Source organism: Mustela nigripes, chromosome 5, assembly GCF_022355385.1.
Source record: "Mustela nigripes isolate SB6536 chromosome 5, MUSNIG.SB6536, whole genome shotgun sequence".
NCBI lineage: Eukaryota > Metazoa > Chordata > Mammalia > Carnivora > Mustelidae > Mustela > Mustela nigripes.
This window is the reverse complement of record NC_081561.1, coordinates 23,200,334-23,216,832: the sequence shown is the minus strand read 5'-3', so window position 1 is coordinate 23,216,832 and position 16,499 is coordinate 23,200,334. Positions and strand designations below refer to the sequence as shown.

Below are 16,499 nucleotides of genomic sequence, written 5' to 3'. Positions count from 1 at the left end.
GGTTTCTCTGGATAGTCTCCCACAGGACCTTAAAGCACAAACAAAGTAAACAATAACCCCCCCCCCCAAAAGATGCAGTCTGGACGTATTTTCCTTCCAAAAGAAAAATAGTCCTCCCTTCCCTCGTGCTGTTTCTTTTTCTCTCCTTCTGTTAGCAAACCCTCTTGCCCCACCATGGACCCCCAACAGCGAAAACCAGAAACAGACAAGACTCTTCCTTAACTCATGCTCTACAATCCATCGTGCTCATTCCTCACCACACCTTCTTGAGGCATTGATGAAGGTGTTTTGTAGTGACCAAAACATCCCAGCCACCAGAGCCTGCCCAGAAATGTCCTGATAGCAACGAAATGCCTAGAAGACCACACCCCCCTGTCGCCTTCCCTGCCCATGATGGAGCCCTGAGCACAGCCGTGACTTGGGGCTCTGTGCCTGTTCTCTTGCACATACACCCCCTGGTACACACACAGACACACACACCCTCTCCCTGTAAGACCCTAGGTATCTGTCTTGCAGCAGAGAAGTTGGTTATTAAGCCTTGAGCCAGCCAACTCCCTCCCAGCTGAGCAGGGAGCCCAATGTGGGGCTCAATCCAGGACCCTGAGATCACTCGCTGAAGGCAGATGCTTAACCAACTGAGCCACCCTGGTGCCCCAAACCCTCTTCTGCTGAGTTACTGGCTTCTCTCCCAGTGAGTTTTTCCCAAATTTATTCTGCAATATTGTTGGCAAACCTAGGCAGAAGCTCTGCTTTCAATTTGTCCAGCCCACCTTGGGATTCCCTGGGGTGGGGGGGTGGCAGCAGTTGGCCAGGGCACCAGGGCTCTCACATTCATTTCCTGAGTTAGAGGCTGTGATGAATGGATTGGCAACACTTCCTTCCTTCCTCTTTGTTTTTTTGGGGGTATGGGGAATGTAGTCGTTGAAAGATCTTTTTTTTATTTTAAGATTTTTATTTATTTATTTGATAGAGAGAGAGAGATCACAAGTAGGCAGAGAGGCAGGCAGAGAGAGAGTGAGAAACAGGCTCCCTGCTGAGTGGAGAGCCCGACGCAGGGCTCGATCCCAGGACCCTGAGCTCATGACCTGAGCTGAAGGCAGAGGCTTAGCCCTCTGAGCCACCCAGGTGCCCCCATTGAAAGATCTCTTGACCCAAATTATTTTTCTGTCCTCTGTAAAATCATAAGTAGCTGAGACATATATATTAAAAAGAAGCCGTGGTTTCCAAACACATTTGGCCCAAATCAGAACATAACAAATCCTAAATTTCAAATCCTTCTTTCTTGTTGGCATCCCCACAAAGAAGAAAATTTCAGGCAAAGATGAAGCAGGCCAGGAGATAAACGGGTCAGTCACAACCTGCAGAGCTAGTACTTGCAAAGGGATGGAGCGACCAGATATTTTCCTCCACGATGCGCAGCCACTATGGGCCCCTGGCTGCCATATGCTTTCCCAGGGCTCCCTGCTCCCGGTCCCTGGCCTGCAGGGCCTGCTTTGGTCCTGCCCCAGTTAATATGGGGTCTGCACCGATGGTGTTTAACTGTCTAGGCTTTTAAAACCCATAGTAAATTTTAGGGGCACTTGGGTGGCTCAGTTGGTTAAGCCTCTGCCTTTGGCTCGGGTCATGATCCCAGAGTCCTGGGATTGAGCCCCATGTCAGGCTCTCTGCTCAGCGGGGAGCCTGCCTCCTCCTCTCTCTCTCTGCCTGTCTCTCTGCCTACTTGTGATCTCTCTCTCTCTGTCAAATAAATTAATAAAATAAAATCCATAATAAATTTTAGAAAACTATATACCCTTACATGTCTAAAATGTTTTATGATAAGCTTTGAAAGTTACAAAGGGTATATAATATCTATATCTCCATCATCCACACAAAAAAATTAAATGATCCTAGTCTTTGAGATTTGGAGATGTTTTACATTTTTTCCTTTTTCTTCCTGAATCTGTATTTCCATCTGTGACCTCCGCCCCAATGGAATTTTTTCCTAATTGTTAAGGCAACTTCTCAGATAAATTGTCAGTGTTTCATTTTATACTTGTCACAAGAGAAATTTCCCTGAGAGAGCTGTGTAACTATTTGGTAACACATTTACTAGTGGAAAGAAAACATATTTAGATGATCACTAGTATATTAGACTCTGTTTTTTAAAGAATTTCTAGTGTAAGATCATTAGGCTCGCTCTAAGACTGTAAGTTAAGCAGATAGGGTCAACCAATATTTCAGATAGATTCTTATTTCATTAAAATCTATTAGAAAATTAATGGTATGTTTATAACGTTTTTTTAAAGATTTTATTTATTTATTTGACAGAGAGGGAAAGAGATCACAAGCAGGCAGGCAGAGAGATGGGGGGAAGCAGCTCCCTGCTGAGCAGAGAGCCCAATGCAGGGCCCCATCCCAGAACCCTGAGATCATGACCTGAGCCAAAGGCAGAGTCTCTCTCTGAGGCTCTCTCTGAGCCACTCAGGTGCCCAGAAAATTAATGGTATATTTTATTAGAAATCCTGGATAAGTCCTACAAGGTGACTTTGGTCCAAGAGATGTACAATTTCTCTTGTTACAGTATAATGTATTTTTATACTTGAAGTTCTTTTTCAATTATTCTATCACAATTCTCCACCAGAAAAGAAATATGCATTTGTATATATCATTTTCCTGTAACTAAATGGTTTTAATCATTAAAATTTTTGTCTGGGTAGTTATTATAATTATTAGTAGTACAAAATTGGTCATATTAGCCTATACATACATACATACATATATATATATATATATTTCATATTGGTAAGTAATGACTTCTTCTAACATAAAATCAAAATTTTATTGCAACTGTAACTCTTATTGAGATGGACAAAATTGGCTTTTTTTTAGTTAATTCACCTACCCATAGATGGATGTTACTTTTTGCTCTAGTAAAACAGGATTTTGTTATATGTTCTTTTTAAAAAATATTTTATTTATTTGTTTCATTGATTCTTCTCCTGAGAGAGAGTAAGCAAGTGAGAGAGAGAGAGCACAGGCTGCAGAGGGAGAGGGAAAAGCAGGCTCCTGCTGAGAAGGGAGCCCGATTCAGGGCTCGACCCCAGGACCCTGAGATCATGACCAAGCAAAAGGCAGATGCTCAACTCGCTGAGCCACCCAGGCAGCCCTCATTATATATCCTTACGTCTTGTTTCCATAGGTGTAAGCACTTAGAAGCAAAGTTCACATAAATAAATAAATGAGAAGTTTGTCATAGCATCATTACCCAATTCTTTGCATTAAATAGATATTCTCTAGTGCTCAATTTTAATTGCCATGTCACTTCTTTTACTATATTGTTATTAGTGTCTGGGGATTGTAACTAACATCTTAATTTATAACAATCTAGTTTAGGGTAATGCCAGCTTAATTTCAATAGTATGTAAAAACTTTGCTCCTGTATAATTCCACTTGCTCCCCCTCCTTTGTGCTGTTACTGTCATGCAAATTATACCCATTTATAACTTATGATTTATGAGTATGGCTTTATGTGGTTGTCTTTTCAATAACATGGGGGGCAAGTTACAAACGGACAAACAAAAACAAAAAAATTAATCCTTTTATATTTGCCAGTGCAATGACCTTGGCCAGTGTTCTGTATCTTTTCTCAAGGCTCCAAGTTATGCCTAGCATCCTTTCATTTCAGCCTAAAACATTCCTTTTAGTATTTTTTTATGAGGCAGGTCTAGGATATATTTCTACTATAATGAAAACCTTCAGTTTTTGTATATCTGGAAATACATCCATTTCTCCTTCATCCCCAAAGGATAGTTTTTTCCAGATATAGAATTCTTGGTTGACAATTTTTTTTCCCCTTTCAGAACTTCAAATATGTTATCCTCTGTTTTCTGCCCTCCCTGGTTTCTAATGAGAAATCATCTGTTGGTCTTGTTGATGCTCCCTTGTATGTGGTGAGTCATTTCTTTCCCCTTTAAGACTCTCCTCTTGTTTTTGGCTTCTGACAGTTTGATTATAATGTGTATAGATGTGGATATCTTTAAGCTTATGTATGAAGAGTTTGTTGAAGGTTTTTATTTAAGTATAGATTAATGCTTTTCATCAAACCTGGAAATTTTCTAGGCACTACTTTTTCAAATATTCTTTCCCCTTCTTTTTCTCTCTTCTCTTTCTCTTTCTCTCTTCTCTCTTCTCTCTCTTTTCTCATTCTCATTCTGAGAATGAGCATATATATATACACACACACACTTGACAGTGTCCCACACTTCTGTGAGGCTCTGATCATATTTCCTTCTCTTTCTTCCTTCTCTTCCTCACTCAGGATAATCTTAATTGACCTCCCATAAGTTTGCTGAATCTTTCATCTACCTGCCAAATCTGATGCGGAGCATCTCCAGTGAATTTCTTATTTTAGCTCTACTATGCTTTTCATCTCCAGGACTTCTATATAGTTCTTTCTTTCATGATTTATATATTTTTTATTAAACCGATTTCTGTCACCTCCCACCCTCCACTTCCGGTAGCCACCATACTCTATATTTATGATCTTGTTCATTTGTTTGTTTAGATTCCACATATAAGAAAGCTCATGTGGTTTTTGTTTTTCTCTGTCTGACTTCTTTTACCTCACATCATGCCCTCCAGGTCCATCCATGTTCTCACAAATGATGAGATTTCATTCTTTTTCATGACTAATATTCCATTTTAGATAGACAGGTATAGATATGTCTTATAATTTCTTTGTCCATTCATCCATCAGTGAACGCTTTCATTGTTTTCTTATCTTGGCTCTTATGAATAATGTTACAGTGAACATAAGGGTGCATTTTTTTTTCAAGTTAGTGTTCTCGTTTTCTTCTGATAGCTTCTACTTTCTTGTTGATATTCTATATTATAGAGACATTGTTCTCATAATTTAGTTCCCTTTCGTTCTTTGAACATAGTTTAAGTAGATAATTTAAAGGCTTTGTCCCAGTAAGTCCAACATTTAGGCTTCTTCAGGGACAGTTTTTACTGACTAGCTTTGTTTTGTCTTGATTTCTGTGTGTGGGTCATAATTTCTTCTTTCCAAGTCTCATAAATGTTTGTTAAAAACTGGCAATTTAATAACATTATGTGGGAACCATGGAAATCAGAGTCTCCTGCTTTACTACAGCTTTGACCACTGGTGTAGGCAGCTTCAGTGTTTATCAGTTGCCTCTGACTATTTTCAACAAGCGGTTCCAAGGGAAAGGCTGTTCCCACTGGGCAACTCTGAGTCAGGTTGCATAATGACAGCCTCGTCAATGGGGTCTTCCAGGGAACCAAAAAACAGATCAAATCATGACATTTCTGGGATTGGGGTCTTGAAACTCCAACTCGATCCTCCAACCATTCCAATGACTGCCAGTCTTTTTGCACTGTGATTATAGGCTCTTGGTTTTCAAAGCTGTCACAGAGCTGGGGAGGAGGAGGTGGGAATAGCACAAATCACCATTTTTTCCCAGTGTTCCTTTTGCTTTTGCAAAAGAGATAGTTTCTGAAGATCCTTACTCCACCATCTTCTCTGATATCCCAGCTGATTCTCACAGCTTTTTCTCAATCATATGCCAAAAAATCTCATAATGACTTATTACCAAAAATTGTGCTTATTTATCTGTCAATAACAACTCAATGAGAATCCTCTTTCCACTCTTTGAAAACAGGTGGAAAACCTGTGATTTGACAAAGGATTGAGTCCTAGTCATTTAATGCCTCCCATGTTTTCCATTTATAGTACTTCCTACAGTCCCTTGGGTTGGCATTCAGTGATTTATGTACCACAGAGCAATCTCCCATCGTAAGATTTAGGATGGGGAGAGGTATGCTTTGCTTTCAAAGTTCAGAAAGTCACACTTTCTCATCCAGCCTCCTTTCTGCAGACAGAAATGCCCTTTTGGGTCTAGAGTCACAATCTCAGAGGGAGCATTATAACTTCCCTAAATTTCCCTGAGATATAAAGGACTGGTCTCTCCGTCCTCTCAGAGTTTCCTTTCCTGACCACTTCTGCATCTTTCTATAGCTCGCATACCAAGTAGGTGGTCCTGAGGTTAGAAAGGGGGAGGAGGTGTGCACAGCAAAGGGATCCCTGATAATTATTCTAAAGTGGGTTACAGAACCACAGAGAAGGATTCCCGTTTCGATTCATGTCACAAAAACTCTAGAAGGTCAATGTTACTGTCGGTGGTCATGGGATTTCTATACTGGAGAAGCTTTGGGAATACATTCTGATTGAGACAGAGGGTACAGGCCAGGGACTGAGTCTTGAAGTTGTATTTGTGTTTTTAGCACAAGGTATTGATAAAGATTGTGTTTTACTTTGGAGCAGCTTGAGGGGAGAGGGCTGAACAACTCTGGATTACTATTCCATCTTGCAGAGTCAGAATCAATAACTTCAGTCAAAGAGCTGGTGTAGCAAAGCCAGGATCCAAACTCAGTTCTGTCAAATCCCAGAACCAGTGCCTTTCGTGCCATTTTATAAAGTCACTAGTTGTGGGTTATCCTCTCCCAGCTGCCAGGCTCTTAGCCTAAGGCTATTCCTCACAAATCATACCCAGTGTGAGTCTTGCCTTAGAGAGTTGTTTTTTGTTTTTGTTTTTGTTTTTTTTGTTTTTGTTTTTGTTTTGTTTTGTTTTGTTTGCTGGGCTCTTCTCCCTCTTTCCAGAGAAGAATGAGCAGGTGCATTCACTGCGCAGTTATCCTCATTGTCTTCAGTCGTACTGGAGAGAAACATCCAGGGCTTCAGTCAGCCTCTTCTGCAACCTTCTCCAGCATCTGTCACGAGTGTATTCCTTCAACTGAGAGATGCAGCTAAAACTTGGTAAGCCTGCAGGAAGCCTTCCAAAGCCTCTGGGCTGTCATCCCACAAGGTCTGATCTCCTCTTAGCAACCTAAAAACAAGAATGTCATTAAAAACCATGTTCCTTGGGGCACCTAGGTGGCTCAGTGGGTTAAGCCTCTGCCTTTGGCCCAGGTCATGATCTCAGGGTTCTGGGATCAAGCCCACATCAGGCTTTCTGCTCAGTGGGGAGCCTGCTTCTCCCTCTCCCTCTGACTGCCTCTCTGCCTACTTGTGCTCTCTGTCTGTCAAATAAATAAACAAATAAATAATCTTTAAGAAAAAAAAAAAAAGAAACCCACATTCCTTGAGTCTCAGCTCCTTAGTTGGGGCATGTTGCCGTTAGGTACATTTTAAGTACATTTTGACAGTTCAAGGTACCCAAAGAGAGATTATTTCTGGCTCTGTGGGTGGTTTTTTTTTTGTTGTTGGTTTTTTGTGTTTTTTTTACCTTCTTTTTCTTTCTTGATTCCAACCACTCCTCAGTTTCAATTCCTCTCTCCTACTTGGCTCTCCTTTCTGTTTCTGGACATTTTATCCCTAATTATTTCAGATTCTTTTCCCTGTTCTGAAGTGTTTGTTTCTGAAAATCAAAAACACTTTCTAGAGGGACTGGGAAATTCTCCAGAAGTGGGGACAGAGAAAGAATTGTGACATTCATCTGCTATTGGAATGAAAGCCCACATTGGATGATGTTATTTTCCTACTAGTATGGCTTTCTCCTTTAAGCACTTCACAGATGGAAATTTCTTTTTCAAAACAGCAAGACTTGCAAAAAATGTTTGAAATTAATAAACAGCTGATCATTCTAAAGTTGCATGCCACAAAAGAATATTGTGTTGGTGTTTATATGTTCAGCACAACACACGTACACTTACACATTTATTTAAATGTTTCCCACTGGGCCTGACATATACTAGACATTAATGGTTATTTTTCAAATGGATAGATGGATATATGACTGACTGAATGAATGAATAACCACGGAAGCCAGGTGTAAAGTTCCTCAAAGCAAGGATAGGACTCACATGTCTTTGAAATTTGAACAACCAGGGTAGCACAAAGTGGGTACCAACAGTTTAGGTTCGTGTATAAGCTTTGCCGGGTTCCCGCGACTTTGGCCTTGATGAGGTTCTACTGTTACACTTCGCCCAGATTGTCACAAACAGTCTTTGCAACGGACGAGCTGGCTCCCACTGGCTCATCCTTACTTTTCTTCTCTACCCCATATCTGAGGGTCGGAGCTGCTTGCCTCAGTCCCTGAAAAAGCAAGGTCTTCTGGTCGTCATTCCTGACTCAGCTCTTGGGAGTTAGTCCAACTACCCCCTGTGATCTACAACCCTTCAGTTCCCCATCACGGACAGCCTCGCTGTACGCACTGAGCTTTCCTAGCCTTGGTCTTTCTATCCTAGTACGGATTCGGAGAGGCTCAGAATAGGCCACCCAAAAATACGCCACATTGACATTAGGATTATTTTTAGCTGATGGCAATTGAGAAATAGCACACACAGGAGAACTCGCTGCCCTGTCCCTTCCTGCTGAAAAGCAGGGCAGGCAGTCCCCTTTGCCAAGGTCTGCTCTCTCCAGCTGGGGCTAGAAGAATAACTCTTCATCACTGAAGACCACTTGTCTCACTGGAGACCGTGAGATGACTGCGTCTAACAGATGTCATTAAACAGCCCTTACTGACCATGCACGTCCTTGTCCCCTCCCCCAACTTTACCACCTCCAGAAGCCCAGACCTTCCCCCCACCCCCGTCTAGTCGCTGACCCACAGCTTCTTCCTCTTCCTTAAAATGATATATAGACCGAGTCAACCGCTTCTCTGGGATTTTGACTTCTTTTTCGCGAAGGCCCTTTATATATGGAAATTTCTACGCCCTTTCTCCTCTAAATCTGTCTTGTATCAGTTTAATTCACAGGTCCCAGTTAAAGGCCTAAAAAGATAAAGGAAAAGGGTTTTTTTTTCCCTCCCCTGTAGATTCTAGGGTGAGTTCCCCAGTAAAACTTTTGCCCTCTTTTTTTTTTTTTAAAGATTTTATTTATTTATTTGACAGAGAGAAATCACAAGTAGGCAGAGAGGCAGGCAGAGAGAGAGAGAGAGAGGGAAGCAGGCTCCCCGCTGAGCAGAGAGCCCAATGTGGAACTCGATCCCAGGACCCTGAGACCATGACCTGAGCCGAAGGCAGCGGCTTAACCCACTGAGCCACCCAGGCACCCCAAACTTTTGCCCTCTTGTATTTGATTCACACTGGAGCTTTCTGCTATTCATTCCATCACTGGTACTCATTTAAAAATGCAGATTGATCAATGACTTTCTTCCTGGTAATATCCTAGGAGATTGGAGACACGAAGTTGAAGAGGAAAGAGGCCCTGCCCTTGAGGAGGGAAGGGCAGGGGTGAAATAGATACAGAAATAAATAGGTGGGGCAAGGGAGTAGGACAAGCATTTCCACCTGGAGATATCAGAGAAGGCTGCATGGAGGAAGGAGCCCTTAGATCAAGCTCTGAAAGATGAGTGGATGTGTCTCAAGCTGGGAGGGTAAACAGGAGGTGGGAGCCATGTCGGGAAAGGTTTGGAGGATCCACAGCTGGAGAGCTGCCAGTGGCTCAACTGTCCCTTATGTTTTCCACGTATCAGAGAATGGAATGTGGTGAGTGAGGATCTCGGCTTCATCATGGGACGCATGACCTTGGATGGGTCATTTTACTTCTTGGGCCTAGAAGTAAAACAAAGATAATAATACCAATTTCATAGGGTTGGTGTGAGAATTAAGTGAATCAAGGGACTTAAAACTATGCTTGGCATTATATAAGTGTTGGCTCTTAGTTATATATTTTCTCCATTTTGCCCGTTTGGGGCATTTATATAAATAAAATCATACTATTTATATTTTTTTGAAATTTTTCTTAGTTAACAGTTTTGTGTTGTTTTTTTTTTTTTTTTAAGATTTTTTATTTAGGTGGAGAGGGGCAGAGAGAAAGGGAGAGGGAGAGAACCTCAAGCAGACCCCTCACTGAGCACAGAGCCCAACATGGGACTTGATTCCAGGGCCCTGAGGTCATGACCTGAACCAAAACCAAGAGTCAGATGCCAACTGAGCCACCCAGGCGCCCTGACAATGTGCTTTTGAATTTATTCATATTGTTGGTTGCCTCTGTAGTTCATTAGTTTTCTGGCTTGGCTAACACACATCACACGTATACGCCTTATCTCTGTAAAGTGAGTGTGAATTTTGGAGAGCAGGGACCATATTCTCTATCTTCCTTGCTTTCAAAGTGTTCTCACTGGCATTAGTGGTTTGTTCTTACAGATTGTTAGCTGAGTTTTTAGAATATCCAAATCGGAGAAGATGAGACTGAGGGGAACTTACGAAGGTTGTTGAAATTTTGTACCAAGCACCATGACGACTCATTCTCTACCCTCACTGACACTTTAGTCAGAGAAATGGCCCCACGCTGCCCTGTGAGAGGTTGAGGTTGGATAATTAAGACCACGTGTGTATAGTGTCCCCTGTGCTATATCAATTCCCTTACGTGTATTAGTTTGCTAAGGCTGCCATAACAAAGAACCCCAACCTGGATGCCTTCAATAACTACAATTTGTTGTCTCATGTTCTGGAGGCTGGAAGCCTCAGATCAAGCCTCAGGTGTCGGTAAGGTTGGTTCCTTCAGGGCTAGATGAGGGGAATCTATTCCATGTTTCTTCTGTAGGTTTTGGGGGTTTGCTGGCCATCGTTGGCATTCCTTGACTTGTAGATCTCTACCGTCATCTTCACATGATGTTCCCCTTGTGTGCCTGTCTCTGTGCAAATCCCCCTTTTTTATAAGGACAATTTATATTGGAATTAGGGACTCATCCTAGTCAAGTATGATCTCACCTTCACCAATTACACCTGCAAGGACTCTAGTTCCAGGCAAGATCACCTTCTGAGGTGCTGGGATTAAGACCTCAACATATGAATTGTGGTGGGATTGAGGGGAAAAAATTAAGCCCATAAGAGGAATATACAGAAAGTAGGCCCACAGAGATCATGCTAAGTCGCTGATGTGGAAAGGGAGGTGACAGTGATGGTTAGCATGGTAACCTGGTGGCTCTGAGATGGGAGGAGACAGAAGTGCTAGAGACCCCAGGAGCCCCAGGGATGTTGTGGGGACCCAGGTCTTCTGAAGTCACCTCCTAAAGCTGTTTTGACGAAAGGTAACAGGGAGCTATGGAACTAGTCCAATCGGCCACTTGCCAGCTATGTGCTCTTAGGAAAGTTATTTAAGCTCCCAGAGACCCATTGTTGCATCTGTGAAAGAACAGCATCTCCGGCATGGGGACGATGGGGGACGTGCAGTAAGGTCCAAACTCACACCTTCCCTTCCTCCCAGCCAGTGTGAAACCAGATTTCCAGCATTTGGACCCATTGTGTGTATGCGTATGTGATTAAAAACAAATAACATAAATTTACCCTCTGAACAATTTTTTAAGCCCCGTTGACTGTATGTGCATTGTTGTGCAACAGATCTCTGGAGCTTTCTCACCTTCCATGATGGAATTTCTAAACCCACCAAACAACAGCCCCCTTCCCCCTGTTCCCCCAGCCCCTGGCCACCACATTCTTTTTGTTTCTATGAGTTTGACTACTTTAGATGCGTCATAAGGGCAGTCACATGGTATTTGTCTTTTTGTGACTGGCTTATTTCATTTAGCATCATGTCCTCAGGGTTTATCCACGTTGTGACGTGTGACAGGACTTCTTTCTTTTATAAGGAAGAATAATGTTTATGGATGGATTGTTGAATGGGTTGTTGGATGGGTTATTGGGTGGATTATGGATGGATCCATTATGGAATGGATAACGAAGGTGAGATATATATCTCTCTCACCTTCTTTAATAGATAATATATATCTCTCACTTTCTTTATCCATTCATCGGCCAAAGGACACTTAGCTTGCTACCATATCTTGACTATTTCGAGTAATGTTGCATTGAACATAGCAGAACAAGTATCAACTCAAGATTGTTTTCAATGCTTTTGGATCTATACCCAGAATTGGGATGGAGGGATCATATGGCATCTGTTTTCAATTTTTAATTTTTTGAAGACTCTCCCTACTGTTCCGTGGTAGCTGTATCATCTTACGATTCAGATCCATTTTTATTAATTTAAGTAATTAAGTACAACCTTTGACCAGAAGAGTTATTTGTGTGGGAATCGGGCTGTGGAGCGGTGGTCGAAGGGAAGGAGGGAAATGAAGGCGAGCTAGAGAAGGCGTCCACTCCAGTGTCGGCCTCTCGGGGTTCCTTCAGTGGGGGAGGGGCACTATTGGCCTTCGGGGCTGGACAGTTCCTCCTCTTGAGCCACTGTCCCATGCATTACAGGAAGCTTACCAAGGCATTAAATACCAGTAATACCCCAGGCATTGTGCAACCCCAAATAGTCACATATTTCCAAGCTCCGCCCTAGGGATGGTCCCAGCCCTGGTTGAGGGAGGCTCTCTTTGGGAACCCCACAGCAACCAGAACAGGAGGAAGCCCACGCTGGTGCCTGAGTAACCCTTCATGTCAGACGAACTCAAGGATTCGTCTGTTAGCTAGCATGCAGCGGGGAGGAACTCAAATCAGAATGCTGAAAGCCACGGGCGGAAGGGAGGGGTAAGGGAAACGTGGAGAAGGAATGTGGGGTTTTTCCACCAGTAAAACACCCAGCTGGTAGTCCCTCCTATGAGCCCCTTTGAGCGGGTTTGGAGTTGAGGACCTCTGCAGAAGTCAAATGCCCTCTGAGTTGTCCTGAACTTACCTATAGCTCTTTATAATACAAAGATCTCCTCCTATGGGTGGGGTTTCCCACATTTTTTGGAAAAAGCACTATATGCACTAGCATGTTGACATGCTAGACTTGTACAACTGAGCCAAAGTACCTAAGTAATAGAATACATGTGAGTTTCCCCATATATATGCCAACCCCCTACCCCAGCCTCTAATACAGTGAGTGAAAGCTTCCCGTGCTCACTCCAGGGAGAGATGGTGTTTTGAGAGCTAGGTCCCTGTCTCCTTACTTATAAGGAGTCATGAAAAGTTCTTTGCTTCCAACACTTCCTTTGGTTGTGTTCAATTTAATGCCCTGCAAGCAACAAACCCCCTGAGCTTGGTTACACGTTGTCACGGCTGGACTTTTGCAGCCCCATTTTTCCGTCCTTTTCCCTGGGAGAAGCTGGTTGGCATAATGTCAAGAGTGCAGTTGGTAGAGGCGGAGACAGGTTCTGAGGTGGCAGAGTGGTGGTCTCTCCAAAGCGCTCAGTAAGACCCTGAGAAGCCACCACACACCTATGAGAATGGCCAAAGTCTAGGAGACTGTGAATACCAAGTGTTGACGAGGTTGTGGAGCGATGGGAGTGGTCGCTCGTGGCTGGTGGGAACGCAAAATGGCACAGTCACTTTGGAAGACAGTTGGGCAGCTGCCTACAAAACGTAACATAGTCTTATCATTGCAACCAGCAATGGTGCTTCTTGGTATTTACCCAGTGGAGTTGACAACTTATATCCACACCTATGCCTGCACATGGATGTTCCTGGCAGCTTTATTTGTAATTGCCAAAACCGGAAGCAATCGAGACGTCCTTCCGGAGGAGAATGGATAAAGAGACTGTGGTCCATACGGACAGGGGAGTATTATTCAGTGCTAAAAAGAAATGACCTCGTGGGCCATGAAAAGATGTAGAAGAAATTTAAATGCATATTACTAAGTGAAAGAAACCAACCTGAGAAGTCTGTATTCTGTATGATTCCAACTATGTGGCATTCTGGAAAAGGCAGAATATGGAGACGGTTAAAAAAGATGAGCGGTTGCCAGGAGGTGGGTTGGAGGGAGGGATGAAGAGAGAGAGAACAGAGGGTTTTAGGGCACTGAGACTAATTTGTATGATACTGTAATGGTGGACACACGTCATTCAACATTTCTCACACTCCTTAGAGTGTACAACACCGAGAGTGAACCCTAAGGCAAAGTATGAACTCGGAGTGATTACGATGTGCGGGCGTGAGTCCTTCCGTTGTCATAAACACACCTCTCTGATCGAGGCTGCTGGGGGTGGGGACGGGGCTGCCTAATGGGAGAGGCTGTGCCTGCCGATGCACAGGCAATGCATGGGAAAACTCTTACTTCCTCTCAAGTTCACTATGAACCTATAACTGCTCTAAAAAAGAAAGCCTATGAAAAATATATATTTTGGGGGGAACTGAGTGACTTGGTTAAGTATCTGCTTTCAGCCTGGGTCATGATCTCAAGGTCCTGGGATTGAGCCCCACATCGGGCTCCCTGCTCAGTGAGGAGTCTGTTTTTCCGTCTGCTCTTCACCTGCTCTCCTGAGCTCTCTCACTCTCTCTCTCTCAAATAAATAAAGAATATGTATATTTTTTAACCCCCTACTCAGTAAATAAAGTTGTTGGAAGTCAATATGGGGAGGCTAACAATTCCTCTATTAGCATTTTCTGAGCTTCTGACCCTCTGTGAGGTCTTTGCAACACAATAGAGAGCTCTGGGAGCCCCCAGATGAAGCGGCAGCACCAGTCCGAAACTGGGGTTTAGCGACCATTGGGAACCTAGGGCACTCTGGGTAGTTCCATACGGGAACGCCACCCTGTTCTCCTGGGAAAGCTTACTGGTTGGTGACTCCTCCCTCTAGGAGGAGCAGCTTTTGGTGTCCCTTCTCTGCCTTCTACGATAGTGATGGTCTGAGGACCTGGTCAAAGTGAAATGGAAGTTGTTTGACCCAAACAAGTTATCTGCTGCTTGGCCATTGATTAGCTGAGTTCATAAGAACCTACACATGCACTGAATTTGGTTTAAAGATTCGTAGAGTTTTTCCTCAAACGCAAGAGGTTTGCCAAAAGGAAGAACTAGAAGCACGCTAGAAGTTCAGTTCCCCCCAGACGCCTCCTCTGTGTGGCTTAGTGACCGTTGGAGCTCTCAGAGACATGGTCATGGAAGCAGATAAGAGGCATGGGAACGGTCCCCTTCTTTCCAATGCTACCCACTGTGTTCAAATTCATAAGAAAGTTAAAAGTCTGACTTCCTCTTTAAGAGAATCTTGAAAGCTATAGCTTTGAAAGAATTCATTGCACTCGGACTTTATAGTGGTATCTGTGTTCAGGTCAAACCTGATCTGCAGCCCCCTTACCCCCAAATTCTTTCTTCTCTGGGACAAGAATTAGCCCCGTGGAATACACTCTTCACTCTTCGAAAGGCTCTGGAGCTTATTCGTATGAATGAAGCTGTGGAGGCGGAAGCTGCCTCCCCAAGGGCTTTCACAACCTGCAGCCCCAGCCCAGCCCAGCCCAGCCCAGCCCAGCGCTGGGAGAGGAAACTGCCCCCGGGGAGCACTGTTGTCAGTGGGGACTGTCGCAGCCACCTTCTTGCTGTGGTCTGTGGACTGCCCTCTCCAAAATGCAGTATCTGGACCCCGAGGAGCTCCTGAGCGAGGAAGAGGATGATATTTTTGGTGAAGGTAAATGTCTTTCTGGCAGAAGCTGTTCTGGTCGACTTTGCTTAGCTTTGAAACCTTTGCCCAAGGGGGGGTATTTTGAAAGCATCCTGGTGGTTGTGGGCATCAGTCTAGGCACCAGGGAATATAAGGCAAAGCAGGACACAAGGGAGTTGAATGGTTCCTCCAAATATCTTCTTCTTAAGTCATGACTAGATAAATGTTTAGGGTAGGAAATGAGTGCTCGATTATTCCCCTTGTCCTTCCGTGCTCTCTTGTCTAGTACATCAAGGGAAGCCTGTCATGGTGCTTTGCACACGCAGAGCTGCTAGGGTTAACAGAGGGACAAATGGGCCAGGGATGGTTCTCCGTGGCGCCATATTGCTTTCCGTGGCACTAGCTGCCTCTCCCCCTTCTCCCTTTCCGTCTGGATCTTTTTCTCTTCCTCGGAGGTATTTGGCAGCCCAACTCTCCATGCCTTCCTCCTTTTCTTCCCACTGGGACCGTGGAGTTTTCTCTTCTTACTCTGCAGTCCTTCCACAAGCAGACCTGTGGGCTGGGGTTCGGCTGTGATTTTCTGTGGCTAATCTAGTAACCTACAGATGTCTTGGTCAAATGCTGCCCATGAGAAGGGACCACAGGCAAAAGAACTTTTCTAGAACTTAAATTGTCTAAATAAATGGGAAGCTGGGCTCAGGGACCTCATCACTTAAGTTGATTTCCGTAAGAAACCATAGCTGGTAAGTTTTTGAAAACTCTATCAAGTAGTTGTTGTTGTTTTGTTTGTTTTTTGTTTTTTGTTTTTAAGGAGCACTAGCAAAATTTTGAGGGACCACTCAAGTAATACAAACCCAGTGAAGAAAACTGCAGACTGTAGCATAGTAAGACTCCTTTGCAACCTGCTCATCTAGGTTGTACCCACTACCAATGTTTCGATGTCTTTCTAGTATTTTGTTCTGGCCTCAGAAATGTTTAAAATCATAATGTGAAGTTTTATCATCACTGAGATCAGGTTTAAGAATACCTATTCGGGCTCCTTGGTGTTTGCCAAATTCTCAATCTGTTGCTTTCCTTTGATGAGAGGTATTTAGAGCCACTCAAAGTTTGACTTGAGATATTTACTCCCTGCACAACTTTAAAAATGTTTACAGCTATGAAGATAAGCTTAGAATGGACAATCTGGTGATTTTT

General features: G+C 43.5%; 1 protein-coding gene across 6 annotated transcripts in view; it reads left to right on the top strand.

Annotated features, from left to right (window-relative positions):
• Positions 1–16,499, top strand: part of RIPOR2 (RHO family interacting cell polarization regulator 2) — a 275,758-nt gene that overhangs the window by 151,284 nt on the left and 107,975 nt on the right. The window contains exon 1 of one of the 6 annotated variants that reach the window (XM_059399568.1): positions 15,166–15,332. The exons of the other annotated variants lie outside the window; for them this stretch is intronic. Coding sequence (XP_059255551.1) covers positions 15,272–15,332 — 61 coding nt within the window. The 5' untranslated portion in view covers positions 15,166–15,271. Of the gene's footprint in view, positions 1–15,165; positions 15,333–16,499 lie in introns of those variants that run through there. 6 annotated transcript variants of the gene reach the window in all.